General features: G+C 46.2%; 1 protein-coding gene across 2 annotated transcripts; it reads left to right on the top strand.

Moving 5' to 3' along the window:
• The first annotated feature begins 4,559 nt into the window (after window positions 1–4,559).
• Window positions 4,560–13,865, top strand: ODC1 (ornithine decarboxylase 1). Of its 2 annotated transcripts, none has more exons than XM_061989485.1 (12): window positions 4,560–4,775; window positions 7,236–7,336; window positions 7,532–7,649; window positions 7,809–7,982; window positions 8,151–8,323; window positions 8,619–8,753; window positions 8,924–9,005; window positions 9,335–9,418; window positions 10,669–10,831; window positions 10,915–11,027; window positions 11,303–11,517; window positions 13,383–13,865. In XM_061989485.1, the coding sequence occupies exons 3-12, from the start codon at window positions 7,551–7,553 to the stop codon at window positions 13,525–13,527; spliced, it is 1,383 nt and encodes a 460-aa protein (XP_061845469.1). In that variant the 5' UTR covers window positions 4,560–4,775; window positions 7,236–7,336; window positions 7,532–7,550; the 3' UTR covers window positions 13,528–13,865. The 2 variants fall into 2 exon arrangements, with proteins under 2 accessions (XP_061845469.1, XP_061845470.1); XM_061989486.1 differs by lacking the exon at window positions 4,560–4,775 and adding an exon at window positions 4,926–5,053.
• Window positions 13,866–15,362: the final 1,497 nt, after the last annotated feature.

The raw sequence follows: 15,362 nt of genomic DNA, 5'->3' as shown, positions 1-15,362 counted from the left end.
AAAGCATTGTCCTCTCTGAGCATCCATTGCAGTCTATGCTGGACAAGATATGTGCAGGGGTCAGGTCCAGCACTGACATGATCAGTGGCCCTCATTTGACGTGACACTTGATACACTTACAAGCCCTGAATGCTTCCTCACTCAAAACCTGAAACTGGCTCAAACTCTCAGGCTGCTTCTGGAGTACATCAAGCCCTGCAGCAGGCTCATTGAGGCTGTTTGCGAATTAGGTGTGACAGCAATGCCCCTCAGTCCCAGCAATGTCTTCACTGTGGCAGAAGACAGTCCCCTACATGAGGCAGAGATGCAGCCTGCACACTGAAAATCACAGTGCTCTGCTGGCAGGATTGGCCATTGCCCCCCCACTTTCTGACAGAAACAGCACTCTGCTGATTGCACACACAAAACCAGTCATTTCCAGTTTCCTCCCCATTCATCCCACAGCACAGGCTGACCTCTGTTTTTTAAGCTCATGCTCAAGCGCTTGCAGGAGCTCTTCTTGTTCTTTTCGCTCTTCCTGACTCTCAGAGAATTTTGACGTTGTCTTTGTTGAGAGCAAGATGAGATGAAGAGTCTATTAAAATACAAAGTATTTAAAACCCCCATTATCGGATCATAGAATCATAGAATGGTAGAGACCTTTAGAGATCATCTCGTCCAACTTCCCATCATCTAGTCCAACCCCCCAGTTACAGCATTATACGTTGCCTATAGAATCCATGTATTAAATACAACAAATGCTAGAGCCAAATCTTATGATCTGGCTCACCTCTGGTGGGTGTTGAGCTCATACAGGGGATGATGATACTCAAACACCTTGCCATATCAAGTGCTCTTAGGAACATGTATATGAGAGCACTTTTTTAATGTCTTTTTTTTTTTTTATCTCAAATCTGCAAATGTGAAGGACTGGAAAAGTGTCAGAGACAAAACTGGTGCTGTAATGTCAGAGTTATGTGCTTCACCTCATGGCATGTGTCTGTGAATGACTCGTTTTGCACACACTGGGGCTACTTTCTCCTAAAAAAGGCAAGTTAGAAAACAGAACCATAAGCATTTCTACAGTTGAGCTGCAAAGCAAAGCTTTCCAATCACTCCACGAGGTTTTTAGTCACTCCATCTCCTTTAGTTTTGCCACTGCAAGGAGCTATTTTAGTTTGTGGCTCTGACTCAAACACACCCAACATCACATTTGCAGTGCTGAGTGGGAAAAAGCCCTGCATTCGAATGCCTAGAAAATGTGTAATAAAAGATGCCCAAAACATATCCTGAAAATTTATTGTTTCTTCTAATGGTCTTTTTTGGATGGCAGGGACAATTTATAGCTTTTTTTTTTCCTCTGTGCAAACTAAGTGGGAGAGAGGAGCTGCTGCCCCAAGAGAGAAAGAGGCAACCCCACAGGAGTCCCCCGTGTATGTGTCCTGTCCCCCATGCAGCCTGCACAGGTGATCTCCACCTCCTACAGGTCTACAGCTTGGCACACCCCAATCTGGATTTCACTCTCCACAGTCCTTGGTAAATCACTGCACCTCCCTCTGCACTACATTTTTTTTTGTTGTTCATAAAATGGAGGTACTATTGATTTACCTTCATGAGCTGTCACAAGGCTTAATGTCTTAAAAAGTGCAAAGCCCCTGGATAGACTCAGGAGGAAAGAAAGCAGGAGAGAGACGCCAGGTGCTACCTTGAGGTTTCCTCCAGCTACTGTGATGATGCTGGTTGGGGAGTCTGTCCTTCTCCCACTGAGCAGCTCTCACTGCCTGGCTGTAGGAACCTGGGGCTTGACTCCAAGCTCCTCCCAAATTCAAGGGTCTGCAAGAACCATGCGACCCACCACTCAGCAGCATCAGGGACCATCAGGTTGCTGCTCCTGCAAGATGTAGGAGATACTGACAGCTATGGGGTAGCCAGACAGTCCTGCCCATCCCCTATCCCTCCACAGAACTGAGGGCTCTGCTTGGAGAGAAAGAGAGAAGGGGAAAGATCAGGAAGATATGGCCACAGTATCCTGCCAACAAATGCTTTTCCAGTGCCCTCTTCTGGAAAACATTTTTGGCCCATGCAACAGCTTCACGTAAGGTAGTTTGAGACTGGTGGTAACTTGCAAGAGCTGCAGGAGCATCTCCCAGTTATTCAGATAGGATCTTCTCTGCTCCTGTCACCCATGGACCTGTGCAGCTCCTTGCTCCCTTCAGAGCAGCTTGGCCATACCCTCAGAGCACTAGCCAGTAGATGGGCAGTGAAAGATGTGCCTCCTTGCTCTTGCCTGATGTGCCTAAAGGCTGGTCCTGACTGTCCTGTGGCACAGAGACCCAGATCCAGATTCCCTCCTCTCGGTACCGGAACACCTCCTGCAAACTTTGTGCTCCTCACAGCCAGCCCTTGATACAGGCGGCTCCCAAGGAGCCTCTGGAGACAAAAACTGTGAGGGAGGAAAAGCATTTTGGTAATCCCATCATTGTGAGGAGCTGATATAAGACCGCTGTTAATCACCCACAAACAGCTAACAAATGTGACAGTTCCTCAGATAACTGCAGCCAGTGGTTCTTGCGCCTTCTTCCCTCTCCATGCTCAGGTGCTGCTCCTCACTGTCTCATGCCTGGACTCAAGGGGTGCCTTCCCACCTCTTGCCCCAACTGAGGTCAGTCCATCTGGAAAGGGTGGGGATGGAGCTGAGGGCACCTCCTCCAGCCCTGGACAGCGGGTAGAAGGCTGGTGCCAGGGCTGTGGTGGAGAGCTGGGGTTGGGTGATGGACACCATCCCCATCCTGGCCTCAGCCTTCACTTTTGTGCCAGATCAGTGAGCAGATGGGCTCCTGTGATGGTGACACAGTCCTTTGCCTCCCTCTCCAGCCACTTTCCCAACAGCTAAATTGTATCTGCTCATGGAGCCACATCTAGAGCATTGTGAGTCCCATTATTTCCCCCGTTAACTGGCAGCGGAGGTGGTATGAACATCATCTGGGTTTTTGATGAGTTCTTTAGGCACAGACAATGCTCCTGCAGTGACAGGAAGAGGCGTTGAGGTAAGGTAGTGCCCTGGGGACCAGCTGGTGTGGATGCTACACTCTGGGATGGCTTTCCCCACTGCCTGCTTGCTGTTATTCAGAAAATCTTCCCCAGTTTGTGCCTGTGTGTGTGGCCACATACACACACACAAACACACACACACGTACGATATGTTAAACAAAATCTTTTAGGAGCTTTTGTTCCTTCATTATTGGTTAACGAAGCCAGCTCTGTCCTTAGACTCTTCTTTTGGCTTTGGCACAACTCAGCTTTTGTTTTTTATCTGCCGAATCTTGGAGTTTTTCTTTATTTTACTCTTTCAAGGGATTCTTGAGCAGCCTCATCCTTGCCCTCCCACCCACTGACCTAGTTCTGACAGCTGGGGACTATGGGGGACAAGAACATGCCATTGCTCTGCTTCTGCCTCAAATATGGTGGGTCTTCCAGCTGGGCTCAGTGGGACGAAGGGGATCTCTCAGGCTGGTGGGCACACACTTTTTGGTACCAGCATGAGAGGCTCCGGCACTCCTCAGCAGCCAGGATAGCTCTTAATTAAAACAGCGACCAGGTGGGGAGCGGTGTGGGCTGCAGAAAGGCTTCCTGGTGTTCTCACAAATACCCCAGAGCCAACAGGGTGTAAAAACTCCATTTCAGCATGGCCAGGGCTGTAAAGCTCCTTCAGAGCTTCCGCCTCACAGCAAAAGTGGGTACGAGTGTCAAAGTCAAAGCAAAGGAAGAAAAGGCAGTCAGCATTTTGAGATAGTGACTGAGTCCTCATGGGGTTGTGTCTACCATGGGGTAAGACTTACAGAGAGGCAAAAAGTGCCTGTCCTGACAAGGACAGAAAGCACAACTATTTCAGGGCTAAACCAGAAGAAACGAGGCAAAAGAGGGCATGAGATTTATACCTGCTTTCACCTTCCACCAAGGCTCATTTTTTAAACAAGCCAGCACACAGGGAGACAAAAATAACCTCACAGCAAAAGTGGCTACCAGTGTCAAAAGTCAACGCTAAGGGAAACAAACGCAGCCAGCGTTCTGAGAAGGGGTTTGGGTCGCATCTTCGGTGTGCACAGACGAGCAGTACCGCTGCGGGCAGCTGCCGACACTGACACATCAGCCACTGGGGCTGCGAGCGCCGCGCAAACGGGATGGCTCTGGGGGGTGACAAAGGCCTGCGGAGCGTTAGCCTGGCTCCGACACGCCGAGTCCCGGGGCTCTGCGCTTCCTTTCTCCGGCAGCTGCCTAAGGTACCGCTGGCCGCCGCTGCTCGGCAGGACCGTGCACCTGCCGGCAGCGGGCGGGGAGCGGCCCCAGTTCGCGCGGGCCCCCGCGGAAAGGGGGCCCGGAGGAAGAGAGGGGGGCCCCGGGAGCGCAGGGCCGCCCGCTGCACGGCTCCGACGCACTCAGCGCACGGGCAGGCGGGGGGAGGCGGGGCGGGCGTGGCGCGTCCTGCGCGCGTTCGCCGCCGACGTCACAATAGCGGCTGGCCGGAGTCCCTACCCGGCCGCAGCCGATCGGGGCTGGTTTGAGCTGGTGCGTTGCCATAGCGACGCCCGCTGCGCTATATATAGGAGCGCGGCGGCGGTGGCGAAGCTTTGTCAGCTGCGGCGCCTCGCTCGTGTCGCCGGCCCTGCTCCTCCTCCGGCGGCAGGGCGCCTCCCGCCCGGCTCCGCACACCGCGCCCGGCTCGCAGGAGGAGGCGGCTCGGAGCGAGGGGAGCGGCCGCCGAGGCTGACGGCAGCTGCCGCCGCTGCCTCAAGAAGGTGAGCCGGGACGGGACGCGCCGAGCCGAGCCAAGTGGGCGGAAGGGGTCGGGGCACGCGCGCGGCGGCAGGCGGGCGGCGCGGGGCCACGTGTCTGCGGGGCCGCCGCCAGCCGGGCCCGGGCCCCGCGCCGCTGCCCCGGCGACTCCTCGCAGCCCCGGGGGACCAGGGGGCTGCGGGGCGGCGTGCCCGGGGAGCGAGCGGCGGCGCGTCCCGGCAACGGAGCAGGAAGCGGCTCCAGCGTGGCCGCCGGGCAGTTTCCGGGGTGGGAGCGGCAGGTGCGTGGCAGGAAGAGGACGCGGGGTGCCCTTAGTCGCCCCGGCAGAAGGTGCTGTGGCCCAGCCGGTCGGGCCCTGGCCAGAGGCGGGAGCCTGCTCTGCTGCGGGGAGCGCTGGGCCCCCGAGGGTCTGGGGGCGGGGGCCGAGGCGCAGGGTGAAGCAGGCTGCGATGAAGACGTGCCCGTAGGCAAACTGCGGTGTGTCCCAGGGAAGCCTCAGCAGCGGAGACCGGAGCGGGCAGTGCCCCGCTGCGTGGTCGGGCGGCCCAGCCCGAGCCGGGCACCAGCCCAACTAGGGGACCGTAGGGAATTACACGTGAGAGTCAGGCAGCCAGCCCTTGCCTTCCCCGTCCAGGCAGCAGCGATCTGCTATCTCCAGGGCCAGCAGCGCCTCGGGCGCCCTTTCTAGACGAGGCTTTGGTATTTGAGTGCAGAGCCTGCGGGAGTGACTCAGCTGGGTCTAAATTCAGCTGCTGAGTACGGGAATGTGCTGGCGAATGGCTCCTAAATGAGCACCAGTTGCCTTTCTTCTGGGAAGCTACGGACACTTTGCAAGCATTCCAAATAGAAGTGTACACCGAGGAGCTACAATTTGCATCTACTTGTTCTGTATTCTTTGTAATTACATTGTACTTAAAATTGTGCAATAAAGTGGAGATGGAAAGCTTTCAAGAACTTCTTAACAGTCTGTTGTGACCAGCAAAAGTAACATGACTTTTAGAGGTTCATAGGAAAAGTGCTCTTTATGTAGCTTTGGGCAGAGAGGAGGATAAGCTAAATTCAGTTTTCTTTACCACAGCTAAATTACTTTCTGCAGGGCTGAAGTGTCTTGTTGAAATTGTAGTATGATAAGATGCAGCTCTGTTTAGTAACAAACAGCTTCCCGAGAAGTGTTTAATGTGTTGTTTCTTAAGGTCCTCTCAAAGAGGCTTTTAAGAGAAGACTTTAATCCAGCTTCTGAGAGAATTAACACTGCATGTGAATGAGAGCACGGGGAGGATGAGGCTCGATGGATTGTTAGGGTTTATTTCATTAAAGCTTAATCTAGTTTGAATCTGAACTCTGGCTTGCCTTTAAGTGAGAACTGATCAAAAGATGAGAAGTAGTTCTTGACAGTAGCAGTTCAGGTGCCATATGTTTCTGAAGGCTGAAATGAAGTTATATAATTACTGACTTTTCAAAGTCATTCACTAGGTAACATTTAATGGATTTTAGCGTATGTAGTGTATGCAGTGAATGGTGCTGTTGGTCTTAGAACTTCTTTAATCTCTAACAACTGTAAAAGATACCTTCTTTTTCAGATGTTATTATAAACAGCTTTTCTCAAAATAGTGATAAAATTGAAGATCAGTGAATAGTAGAGTAGAGTTTGCATGATCTTTGGTCCAAATCTGTATGACTAGATTGAGTGCAAAAAAAAAAATTGTGAGGGGAGGGGGACCTGGTTATATGAAACTGTACCTTCCCTATGAGTCACCTGCAATGCTGAGGCCTTCAGAAGGCAGCACACACTTTTGCTTGATTTAACAGCTTAGTAGAGGCTGTCATTATCTATTTGGGTTACCCAATAAAAGAATGACCCATGCACTTTGCCATAGATGTCGTAGATCTTGGATGGCAGAAGAATGTGCTCTTGCTTTTCTGGTTTGGATCTCATGGGACTTGGCTGGTGAATATCTGTTAGCAATGGAGATTGTTGGGGACTGCTGTAAAATCCTGTTATAGATGTTAATTGAGGTAACTGTAAGACTTTTATCTGCAAATCACAGCTAGGAACTACTTTTTTAGCATGTATCTGCCACTCCTGACAGATCAGACTTTCTTGTCATATAGCCTGAAGGTCAAGAATAGAACAGGGAGGCTCTAAGCCCAAAGAGAGCAGCTTCAGGGAAGGCCTCGATCTTATGTAGTAAGAAGCCAGGTATTCATTTGACCTAGGGAGAGCTGCTACCACTCAGAAATCAGTAACATCCTCAGATTCCATCCATAATGACGTTTAAGACTTTTTCCCAGAAACTAGCAAGCTCCAGTAGTGCTTAAGAGTTGTTAAAAGCAAGTATTAAATATACTGACACTGACATTAGCCAGCTCTGATGTGGAGGTGAAGGAAAAGACAGCAGAAACTTCCAGGGACTTAAACTGGTAACTGTCTGTATTTGATTTTATTTTTTTCCTTTGTATAGGTTTAGTACATCATAAAGTTGCCAAACGGCGAGGAGAACCTGCCTTCAAGCTAGCAAAGTTATTCTGCAGAGCACCTCTTTGGTTCCGATCTGTTATCGATGTAAGTTCCTAATCTGTGCTGCTATTAGTGATTACTGTAGGAATGGTATAATTGTAAATGATATGGCCATGGTATAGTTGTCCTATGACAACTATAAGAATTGAAGTAGTGAAGGTAAAACATATGAATTTAAATGAAGTAATGTGAGGTGATGTTCTCTATATCAACAGTTTGTACTTCCATCCTTTCATGTAGACCTGAAATCTTGGAAATCATGATTAGCTTCAATGAAGAATTTGAATTCACCTTCCTTGATGAAGGCTTCACTGCCAAGGATATCCTTGACCAAAAAATAAATGAAGTGTCATCTTCTGTAAGTATGATAGGAAAACCACTGCGTTTCACAATGATACGAATTTATAAACTAATGGAACAAGTTGGATCTTCTGCAAGGCAACCTTCTCCTCAAACGCTGACCTCTGGGCTTATCCTGTTATCTGTTGTTTGTAACTGAAATGTGTGTTTGCTCTAGGATGATAAAGATGCCTTCTATGTGGCTGACCTCGGGGACATTGTAAAGAAGCACATGCGATGGCATAAAGCCCTTCCTCGGGTAACCCCCTTCTATGCCGTGAAATGCAACGACAGCAGAGCTGTAGTGAAGACGCTGGCTGCTCTGGGCGCAGGATTTGATTGCGCCAGTAAGGTGAGACCTTGGATGTGCTCTGGGCTGGGACATTGGTCTACGTTCAGCTTTACAAGATGCGTTTGTGTAAAATCGGGTATAACCAAGCTGTGTCACTTGTGTTGTGCGGATCAGTTTGATCATCCACCCAGAAATGCCTTTCACAAGTGTAATCTGTTATTTCTTCAGACGGAGATACAGCTGGTACAGAGCATTGGCGTGCCTCCTGAGCGAATAATATATGCAAATCCCTGCAAACAAGTATCTCAGATCAAACATGCTGCCAGCAGCGGTGTACGGATGATGACATTTGATAGCGAAGTAGAACTAATGAAAGTTGCAAGGGCTCATCCAAAAGCCAAGTAAGTTATGCTAATTGTTCTGTAACTCTTGCTTGGGTTCACAAGTTACAGAAACACCTGCTGTTACCTGAAACTTGTTCTTCATTAGTTAAGACAGGCTGCAAGATCATGAGAAAACAAACCTACTTTCAGCCATGGAAACCTAATCTTGTATAGCATACTGGCACATGAGGAAGAGACAGACGGGAAAGCTTGGATGTTGTTAGGCGCAGTCTCTTTCTGAGGCCTTACCTATGTGATATGGACGTCTTCTATCCTGGAAGTTAAACTCTTGGGGTTTTTTTCTTATTTCTAGGTTAGTTTTGCGCATTACAACTGATGACTCCAAGGCAGTTTGTCGTCTGAGTGTTAAATTTGGAGCCACACTTAAAACTAGCAGGCTGCTTTTGGAGCGTGCAAAAGAGCTTGACCTCGCCGTCGTTGGAGTTAGGTGAGTCGAGGACAGCAAAATTCAATCATGTTAAATAAGACTTCTTTAAATATTAAGTCTACCTGACAGTAGAGATGCCTTTGTATATGGTGGCTTGAGTTCTGTGTAAACTTCTTGACTAACTTACTGAGTTAGTAAGTTAACAGCTGATGTCTTGTATCTCATTGTAGTTTCCATGTTGGAAGTGGATGTACAGACCCAGAGACCTTTGTTCAAGCCATTTCTGATGCCCGCTGTGTGTTTGATATGGGAGTAAGTCTAGTTCTTCTTTCTCTGGAACTGCTGTTCAACTGTTGTTACAAAACTGAAACAAATGTAACACTGCTAAGGGATTAAAAACTGGCCAAGTTGCTAATTTCATGTTGTTGGAATTTTTGAGGTCATGACAGTGTGTTTTGACTGCTTCTTCAAAACTCACCTATGTGCTAAAACTGGCAGCTCAAACTCAAGTAACTATTACTTGAACATGATGACTTCTCTCTATTCCAAGTTGTTAATGAAGTGACTTTACATTGCTTTTTAAGCTAAAAAGATAACTAAGAATTGCTTTCTCAACAGTATTGCCTTTAATCTCATTTTAGGCTGAACTTGGCTTCAATATGTATCTGCTCGATATTGGTGGTGGCTTCCCTGGCTCTGAAGATGTCAAGCTTAAATTTGAGGAGGTATAGCTTTAAGAACTACTCAGATTGTGGGATCCTTTTTGAACATTGATCTGGATTAAACAAAATGTTGCTTTTATAATGGTATACAGACATGCTTGTAAGAACTTTGCTTGGTCAGAAATTGAATTTAGTGAGAAATAGAGGAATGAATTGGAAAACTGAGAATTAGTCAAACCCCCTTAGATACTTAGCTAAGTGACTGCACAAACATGAAGAGATATCAAACCTGTAAAGCAGGTTTTGATTCTAGGCTTGATTCTTGCTTGCATAGGCTTTTTTTCCAGTTGATGTTGTACTTCAGACTTTCTGGACTGATGGTGCTTTCAGATGGAGTGAAAACATAGTTCCCAAACCTGTACTGTTCTTCCGGGTGGCATGAGCAGTCATGTAGCAAAGCTAGATAAAGCATCTGGTTTAGAACTAGCTTTTGGATCACTTTTTAATTGGTCAGTTCTCCAGGCAGCTTTCACATGGAAATATTTCTGCTTGTGGAACTGACAAGGACTTCCAGTAGCAGCAGTATTGTCAGAGCACGTGGTTGTGTTAAACTGTTACACCTTTACACGAGGAGACAGCAAATAAGTTACATAGAGTGGGGTTTCTGCTAATAACATGGATGATTGTTGCCTCACTTGTAATGCCTTTTAGTGATGGCTGGCTGCTCCTAATGCACTGACTTGCATGAAGCATCAGGAGCAAATGGCAACTGATGTCATGAGGCTCTATGGTGTAATGTTGTCATGCTGCAGTTGGAGGCAGCTTAGCAGTAACTTCAGAACTTGGAAATAACCGTTTCTGAAAACAACTGAGTTTCGAAGGTGATAACAAAGCATTCTGTGTTCTTCACGGCCTGTAAGGTGACTTCTTTAGGGTCCAGTAAGCTGTGAGAAGTTGCATGATTTAGCAGAACTATAAGCAATGTAGAAGTTGGGGACTTGCAGGGTGTTAATGCTGGCTTAGTGAATCTAGGAGGGGTATTTTCCTGCAGACTCAAATGTGAGCTGTTTGGTCACTTACATTTTTAAGCTGCAAGTGATGTCTGATTTTGTTGCTTTGTACAAACTTAAGCTAGGAAAATAAAGACAATTAACAGGAGGAATAAAGCGAAGATGATGTGTGAATAGTTACCAGACATTTGACCGGTAAATTCATTTCATGTTCACATGAAAGTCTTGACTTCAGCTCAGCCTTCTAAAATAGCACCTGGGTAACTGCTGAAGTACTAATACTGGAAACTGATTCTTTCCTAGATCACAAATGTCATCAACCCAGCACTGGATAAGTACTTTCCTTCAGATTCTGGAGTGAGCATTATTGCAGAGCCAGGGAGATACTATGTTGCATCAGCGTTCACCCTGGCAGTCAACATCATTGCAAAAAAGATTGTTTTAAAGGAGCAAACAGGTTCTGATGGTATGTCATCCTAGACTTAATCTTACTACTAGCTGTGTATTTCTTTCCAAGCATTCTCTTACTGGTATCTCAACTTTTTCCAGATGAAGATGACGCAAATGACAAAACTCTTATGTATTATGTGAATGACGGGGTCTATGGATCATTCAACTGCATCTTGTACGATCATGCACATGTTAAACCAATTCTGCAAAAGGTATGTTCATTTAGAAGTATCACAGGCTGGTCACATATCCTGCATGCAGGAGAATTCCTATCACAGCAGTCACTTCTTGGTTCACTGCTCCCTTCACATTGCCAGAACTTGGCATTTGACTTGTGACGCTTGCAGTGGTATTAATCAAAACCAAGGGTAGGGAAGGATCTGTAAACAGCTCTCACTTCTCTAAGAGGTGGCATGTTGTTGTAATTACTTCTGGAAGCTCTGTTTTGATAGTCAAACTAATGATGATATTCAACTCTCTTCTTCAGCGGCCCAAACCAGATGACAGCTGCTATTCCTGCAGCATATGGGGACCAACGTGTGACGGCCTGGATCGCATCGTGGAGCGTTTTAACATGCCAGAATTGCACGTTGGTGACTGGATCCTGTTTGAAAATATGGGTGCCTATACTGTTGCAGCAGCTTCTACTTTCAATGGATTCCAGAGGCCAACAATACACTATGTGATATCAAGACCAACATGGTTAGTAATCAAATACCTTGATCCATCGGTGCTTTTAAGACAGTTGACCATAGTGAAGAGCTTGTGACAATTGGCTGCCCCTTAAACAGGGCCACAGTCTTGGTGCCATTAGTCTTGTAAAATCTCTTTGTGGTATGGAAGAAGATAATGCCTCTGAAGGGTTTTGCTGTGTGCTTAGAACAATCCTAACCCTGCCAATTACCCTTTTCTCTGATATATGCACTTCCAGGACAGGTGCTTTTAAAGAGGTAATGCTAGAAGTCTTCTCATTAACCTGGGCTTCTGTCTGGAATTTTTCACTTGTGCACAACATAGAGAATCATTATGGTTCCCTTATGGTTAGCTTCTTTGACCAGTAATGAAGAGACCAGTCAATCACAGCTGTAATACTGTACTGCCTCCTAAATTTATGGCTTCCTAAATCCTGACTGCAGGATGCAGGAATACTAAGCAGTGCTGCTTCACAGTACAGTCTGGTTATTCAAGAGCTGAGCTCTGGCTCGTTGCTCAGTGTAGAGTGTTAGAATTCTATGGGAAGTTAGTAAACAGGTGAGCAAGGAAAGCAAGACTTCTTGAGTGCAAGGATAACATGAAACTACATATTAAAGTGTAGTTTAAAGTAACCTGGATGCTCTTCTGCACAAGACAGGTGAACAGATTGCATCATCTGTAGAAGCGGGGCTTCCTGTAAGAGGAAGCCATTAACCCCCTCTGCATTGCAGTCTGCCTGCTAAACTGACAGAGAGCACTGGGCAGCAGTATTACCCTAAAACTTGGTTAGTTTTTCTATTGTGTTGCTTTCAAATTTACTGAAAACGCTAGGGTTTAGGGGAATTCCTGTCATGAAAGTAAGAGGAAACTTCCTGTGTTCTTCTATGATTCTGTGATTTTGCTAGCCTTACCTCTGTCAGCAAGGCTGGTTTCACTAAGGGAAACCTGTCAACTGAAGTGACAAATGAAGCTTTCAGACCAAATGAAGCTTTCAGACTTCCTTTAAGACTCCTAACATGTCTAAAAATGGCTTTGCAGGAGGCAAAAAAAAAAAGGCTTTTTCACTATAGCAGTGGATTAAAACATGGTACTGTGTCTGAATTACACCGAGCTTAATTTTACAGACATAACCATCACCAGAGGCTACAGCCCTCACAGCCCCATGTCACCACCCGTGTATTCTGTTTTGGCAAGAAAATTGTGTGATCCAGGCTGCTCCTTAGCTGAGGGGAATGTATCAGTGAAGCACAGATATTTCTAGCTTGGGTTAAAAGCTTTTCAAAATGTAATATACGTATAATAAACGTGTACAACTAAATTGCTGACTAGGTAACTCTGAAGGATAAAGGAAAAGATGACTACCCATGTCTGAAGTAAGAGCTTATGTAGGTCTGAAATTAAAGAGTGGTAGGGTTGGAAGGGATCTTTAGAGATGATCTGGTCCAACCCTCCTGCAGAAGCAGGTTCACCTAGATCAGGTCACACAGGAACGTGTCTGGGTGGGTCTTGAAGACTTCCAAGGAAGGAGACTCCACAACCCCTCTGGGCAGCCTGTTCCAGTGAAATGATGGACTGTTAAGCACCAAGTCATTCAGCCTGTATAGTGTGGAGTGTACAGATGTGGCTACAGCTGTATAGGTGCATCTTCACAGGCCTAGGTCCTACCCAGAAATGGTGAAACCAGCTTAGGATTGGCACTCTGGTAATACTGTTTGGATTGCAGATGATGAGTAAAGGGTTGATTTCATGTGTCCCAACAGTAAAAGATGTTTTGTCTAGATTTTTCTTGTTGTTGTGGGATGGGGGGTGGGGGGGGGGGGACACACTGTAGTGAAATACCCTTCTCAGTGTTGGTTTTCTTTTTTCCTTTCTAGGCAACTAATGCAGCAGATCAAGGAGCAAGGGTTCCGAGCTGAAGTGGTAGAGGAGCAGGATGTTGCTAGTCTGCCAGTCTCTTGTGCCTGGGAAAGTGGAATTGAATATCCAGCAACTTGTGCTTCAGCTAGTATTAATGTATAGGTAATTTCTAGTAATTAACTGCAGGGTTAGTCATTGAATTTAGGGCATTTGGGGGACCATTAACTTAATTCTTGCTAGAATTTTTAAGTGGTTTTTTTAAAGATTAGGTTTGGCATAAATGCAACCAAAAAATGACTAGGAGATGGGTCACAATTATCTGTGTTCCTATGGAAACTATTTGAATATTGTTTTATATGGATTTTTATTCACTTTTCATGTATGCTACTAAAGACTGACCCTCAACTGTCAAACAAGTATTTGTAGCTTGTGTATGGCAGAACGGGCTAAGCTTAGTGTTTTGTGACCTACCTGTTTTAAAATAAAGTCTATTGAAATAACTGGTCCTGTGTTTGGTTATCTGTGGAAAAATGGTGTCATGGATGGCTCATACAGCAGATACGAAGATAGAGCAGATGCTGTGAGCTCAGAGCTTGTGCATATACATGACTAACACAATTGCCATCTCCTACCCTCACCTTCACAGCTTATTGAAGCGAGGGAGCCCCTTAATGGGTAGGGGAACTAAACTCTGTGCTTTTTTTTTTTTAATCTGTGAATTCTTTGGAATCACATTTGTCTTTCACTATGGTTGTTTAAACACTCCTAGTCATTAACAAGACACTACAGCACAAACTCTGTGGCTGCCACTGATAGGTTGCTTTATGTGTACAAGGAATAAAATACGTCATGGGAAAAGTGAAGAAGCTGAAACTGTGTCTGGCTAATAGGTGATGACCACTCTTACCCTTGTTGCCTAGGGATTTAGTACAAAATGGATGATAGGAAATGGGACCTGACATCCTTTGTGCAGTCAATAATCAATAAAAGCTCTTATGTCATGAAAATACATGCTACCCACTTGAACTTCTGACCTGGGATTAGGTGTGGTAGATGACAGGAAGCAGTAAATGCTAGGAGCTAATATAAGGTGTGCTGATAAACTTGGTGAGTTTGCTTTTACTGGAGCAGAGCATTCTGGCTTGTTTAACCTGATGCTAGTTTGCTGCCACTTGCTGCACTAAAGTTGAGATGTTTCTGAAACTGATTGGTCCTAGACCTGGATCTTTTTTTTCAAAAGACTGCAGATGTCCTGATTTAAAAAAGAAAACCTTAAAGTGTGTGTTATAAAGTTTAAGCTTACTTGGAGTAGATGTTAAGATGTAAAGGGTCATCCACAAAGGTGGCATTGCTGCTAGAAACTAGCTCCAGCAAGATGGGAAATACAGCTGTTTTCTTACAAGGAGCTATGGAAACAGAACATACAGCCCTTGGCTGAACTAGTAGGGTAAGCAGAAGTGAGGGTATCTCATTCCTCATTCAGCTCAAGCAGCACAAGTGACTTAAAAATTGTCTTTGCTTCACTCCTGGCTTTAAGCTTCCCATTGAAGTAGCAATTGCCTTTTCTCATGCACACAGTAGCCAGCTGTGTGCCTGCTGAGCACTGGTGGAGCTTTAGTACAGACGCACAATGGAGCAATAGCCTCGATTTCCCAGGAACTCCCTGCATCCAGACTGCTGTTTCTTTGTTAACTTCTCAAAATTCAGGTGCAAACTTAATGATTCTCTCAGTATGAAGGTAAAAGTCATGAATGGTGACCAAATGCTAATGATGTGACAATTTCTTATCTAAGTCTTACCTTTTGAGAGCTAAGTGCATTTGAATTGTGGGTTTAAAAAAACAACCAACCAACCCTAACAGTTAAGGAGAAGCCTGTGTTTGTCTAAAGGCAATGCAGCTGGTTTCCAAACCTGGCTGCTTGGAGGCTGGGGATGGCAGAGCCAGAAGGGAGGGGGAAGGTATGGCTGTCACGAGCTCCTGCTGGTAGCTTGTTGAA

This window comes from Colius striatus, chromosome 2 (assembly GCF_028858725.1).
Source record: "Colius striatus isolate bColStr4 chromosome 2, bColStr4.1.hap1, whole genome shotgun sequence".
In the NCBI taxonomy this organism is placed as follows: domain Eukaryota; kingdom Metazoa; phylum Chordata; class Aves; order Coliiformes; family Coliidae; genus Colius; species Colius striatus.
Note: the sequence above shows the minus strand (reverse complement) of the source record. Positions and strands in the feature narration are given on the sequence as shown.

Excerpts from the sequence above, each read along its gene's own strand:
- ODC1 (XM_061989485.1), top strand. The coding sequence starts at position 7,551 with ATGATTAGCTTCAATGAAGAATTTGAATTCACCTTCCTTGATGAAGGC. Across the intron at positions 11,028-11,302 it reads TTAAACCAATTCTGCAAAAG|CGGCCCAAACCAGATGACAG; the intron begins GTATGTTCATTT and ends TCTCTTCTTCAG. Across the intron at positions 11,518-13,382 it reads GTGATATCAAGACCAACATG|GCAACTAATGCAGCAGATCA; the intron begins GTTAGTAATCAA and ends TTTCCTTTCTAG.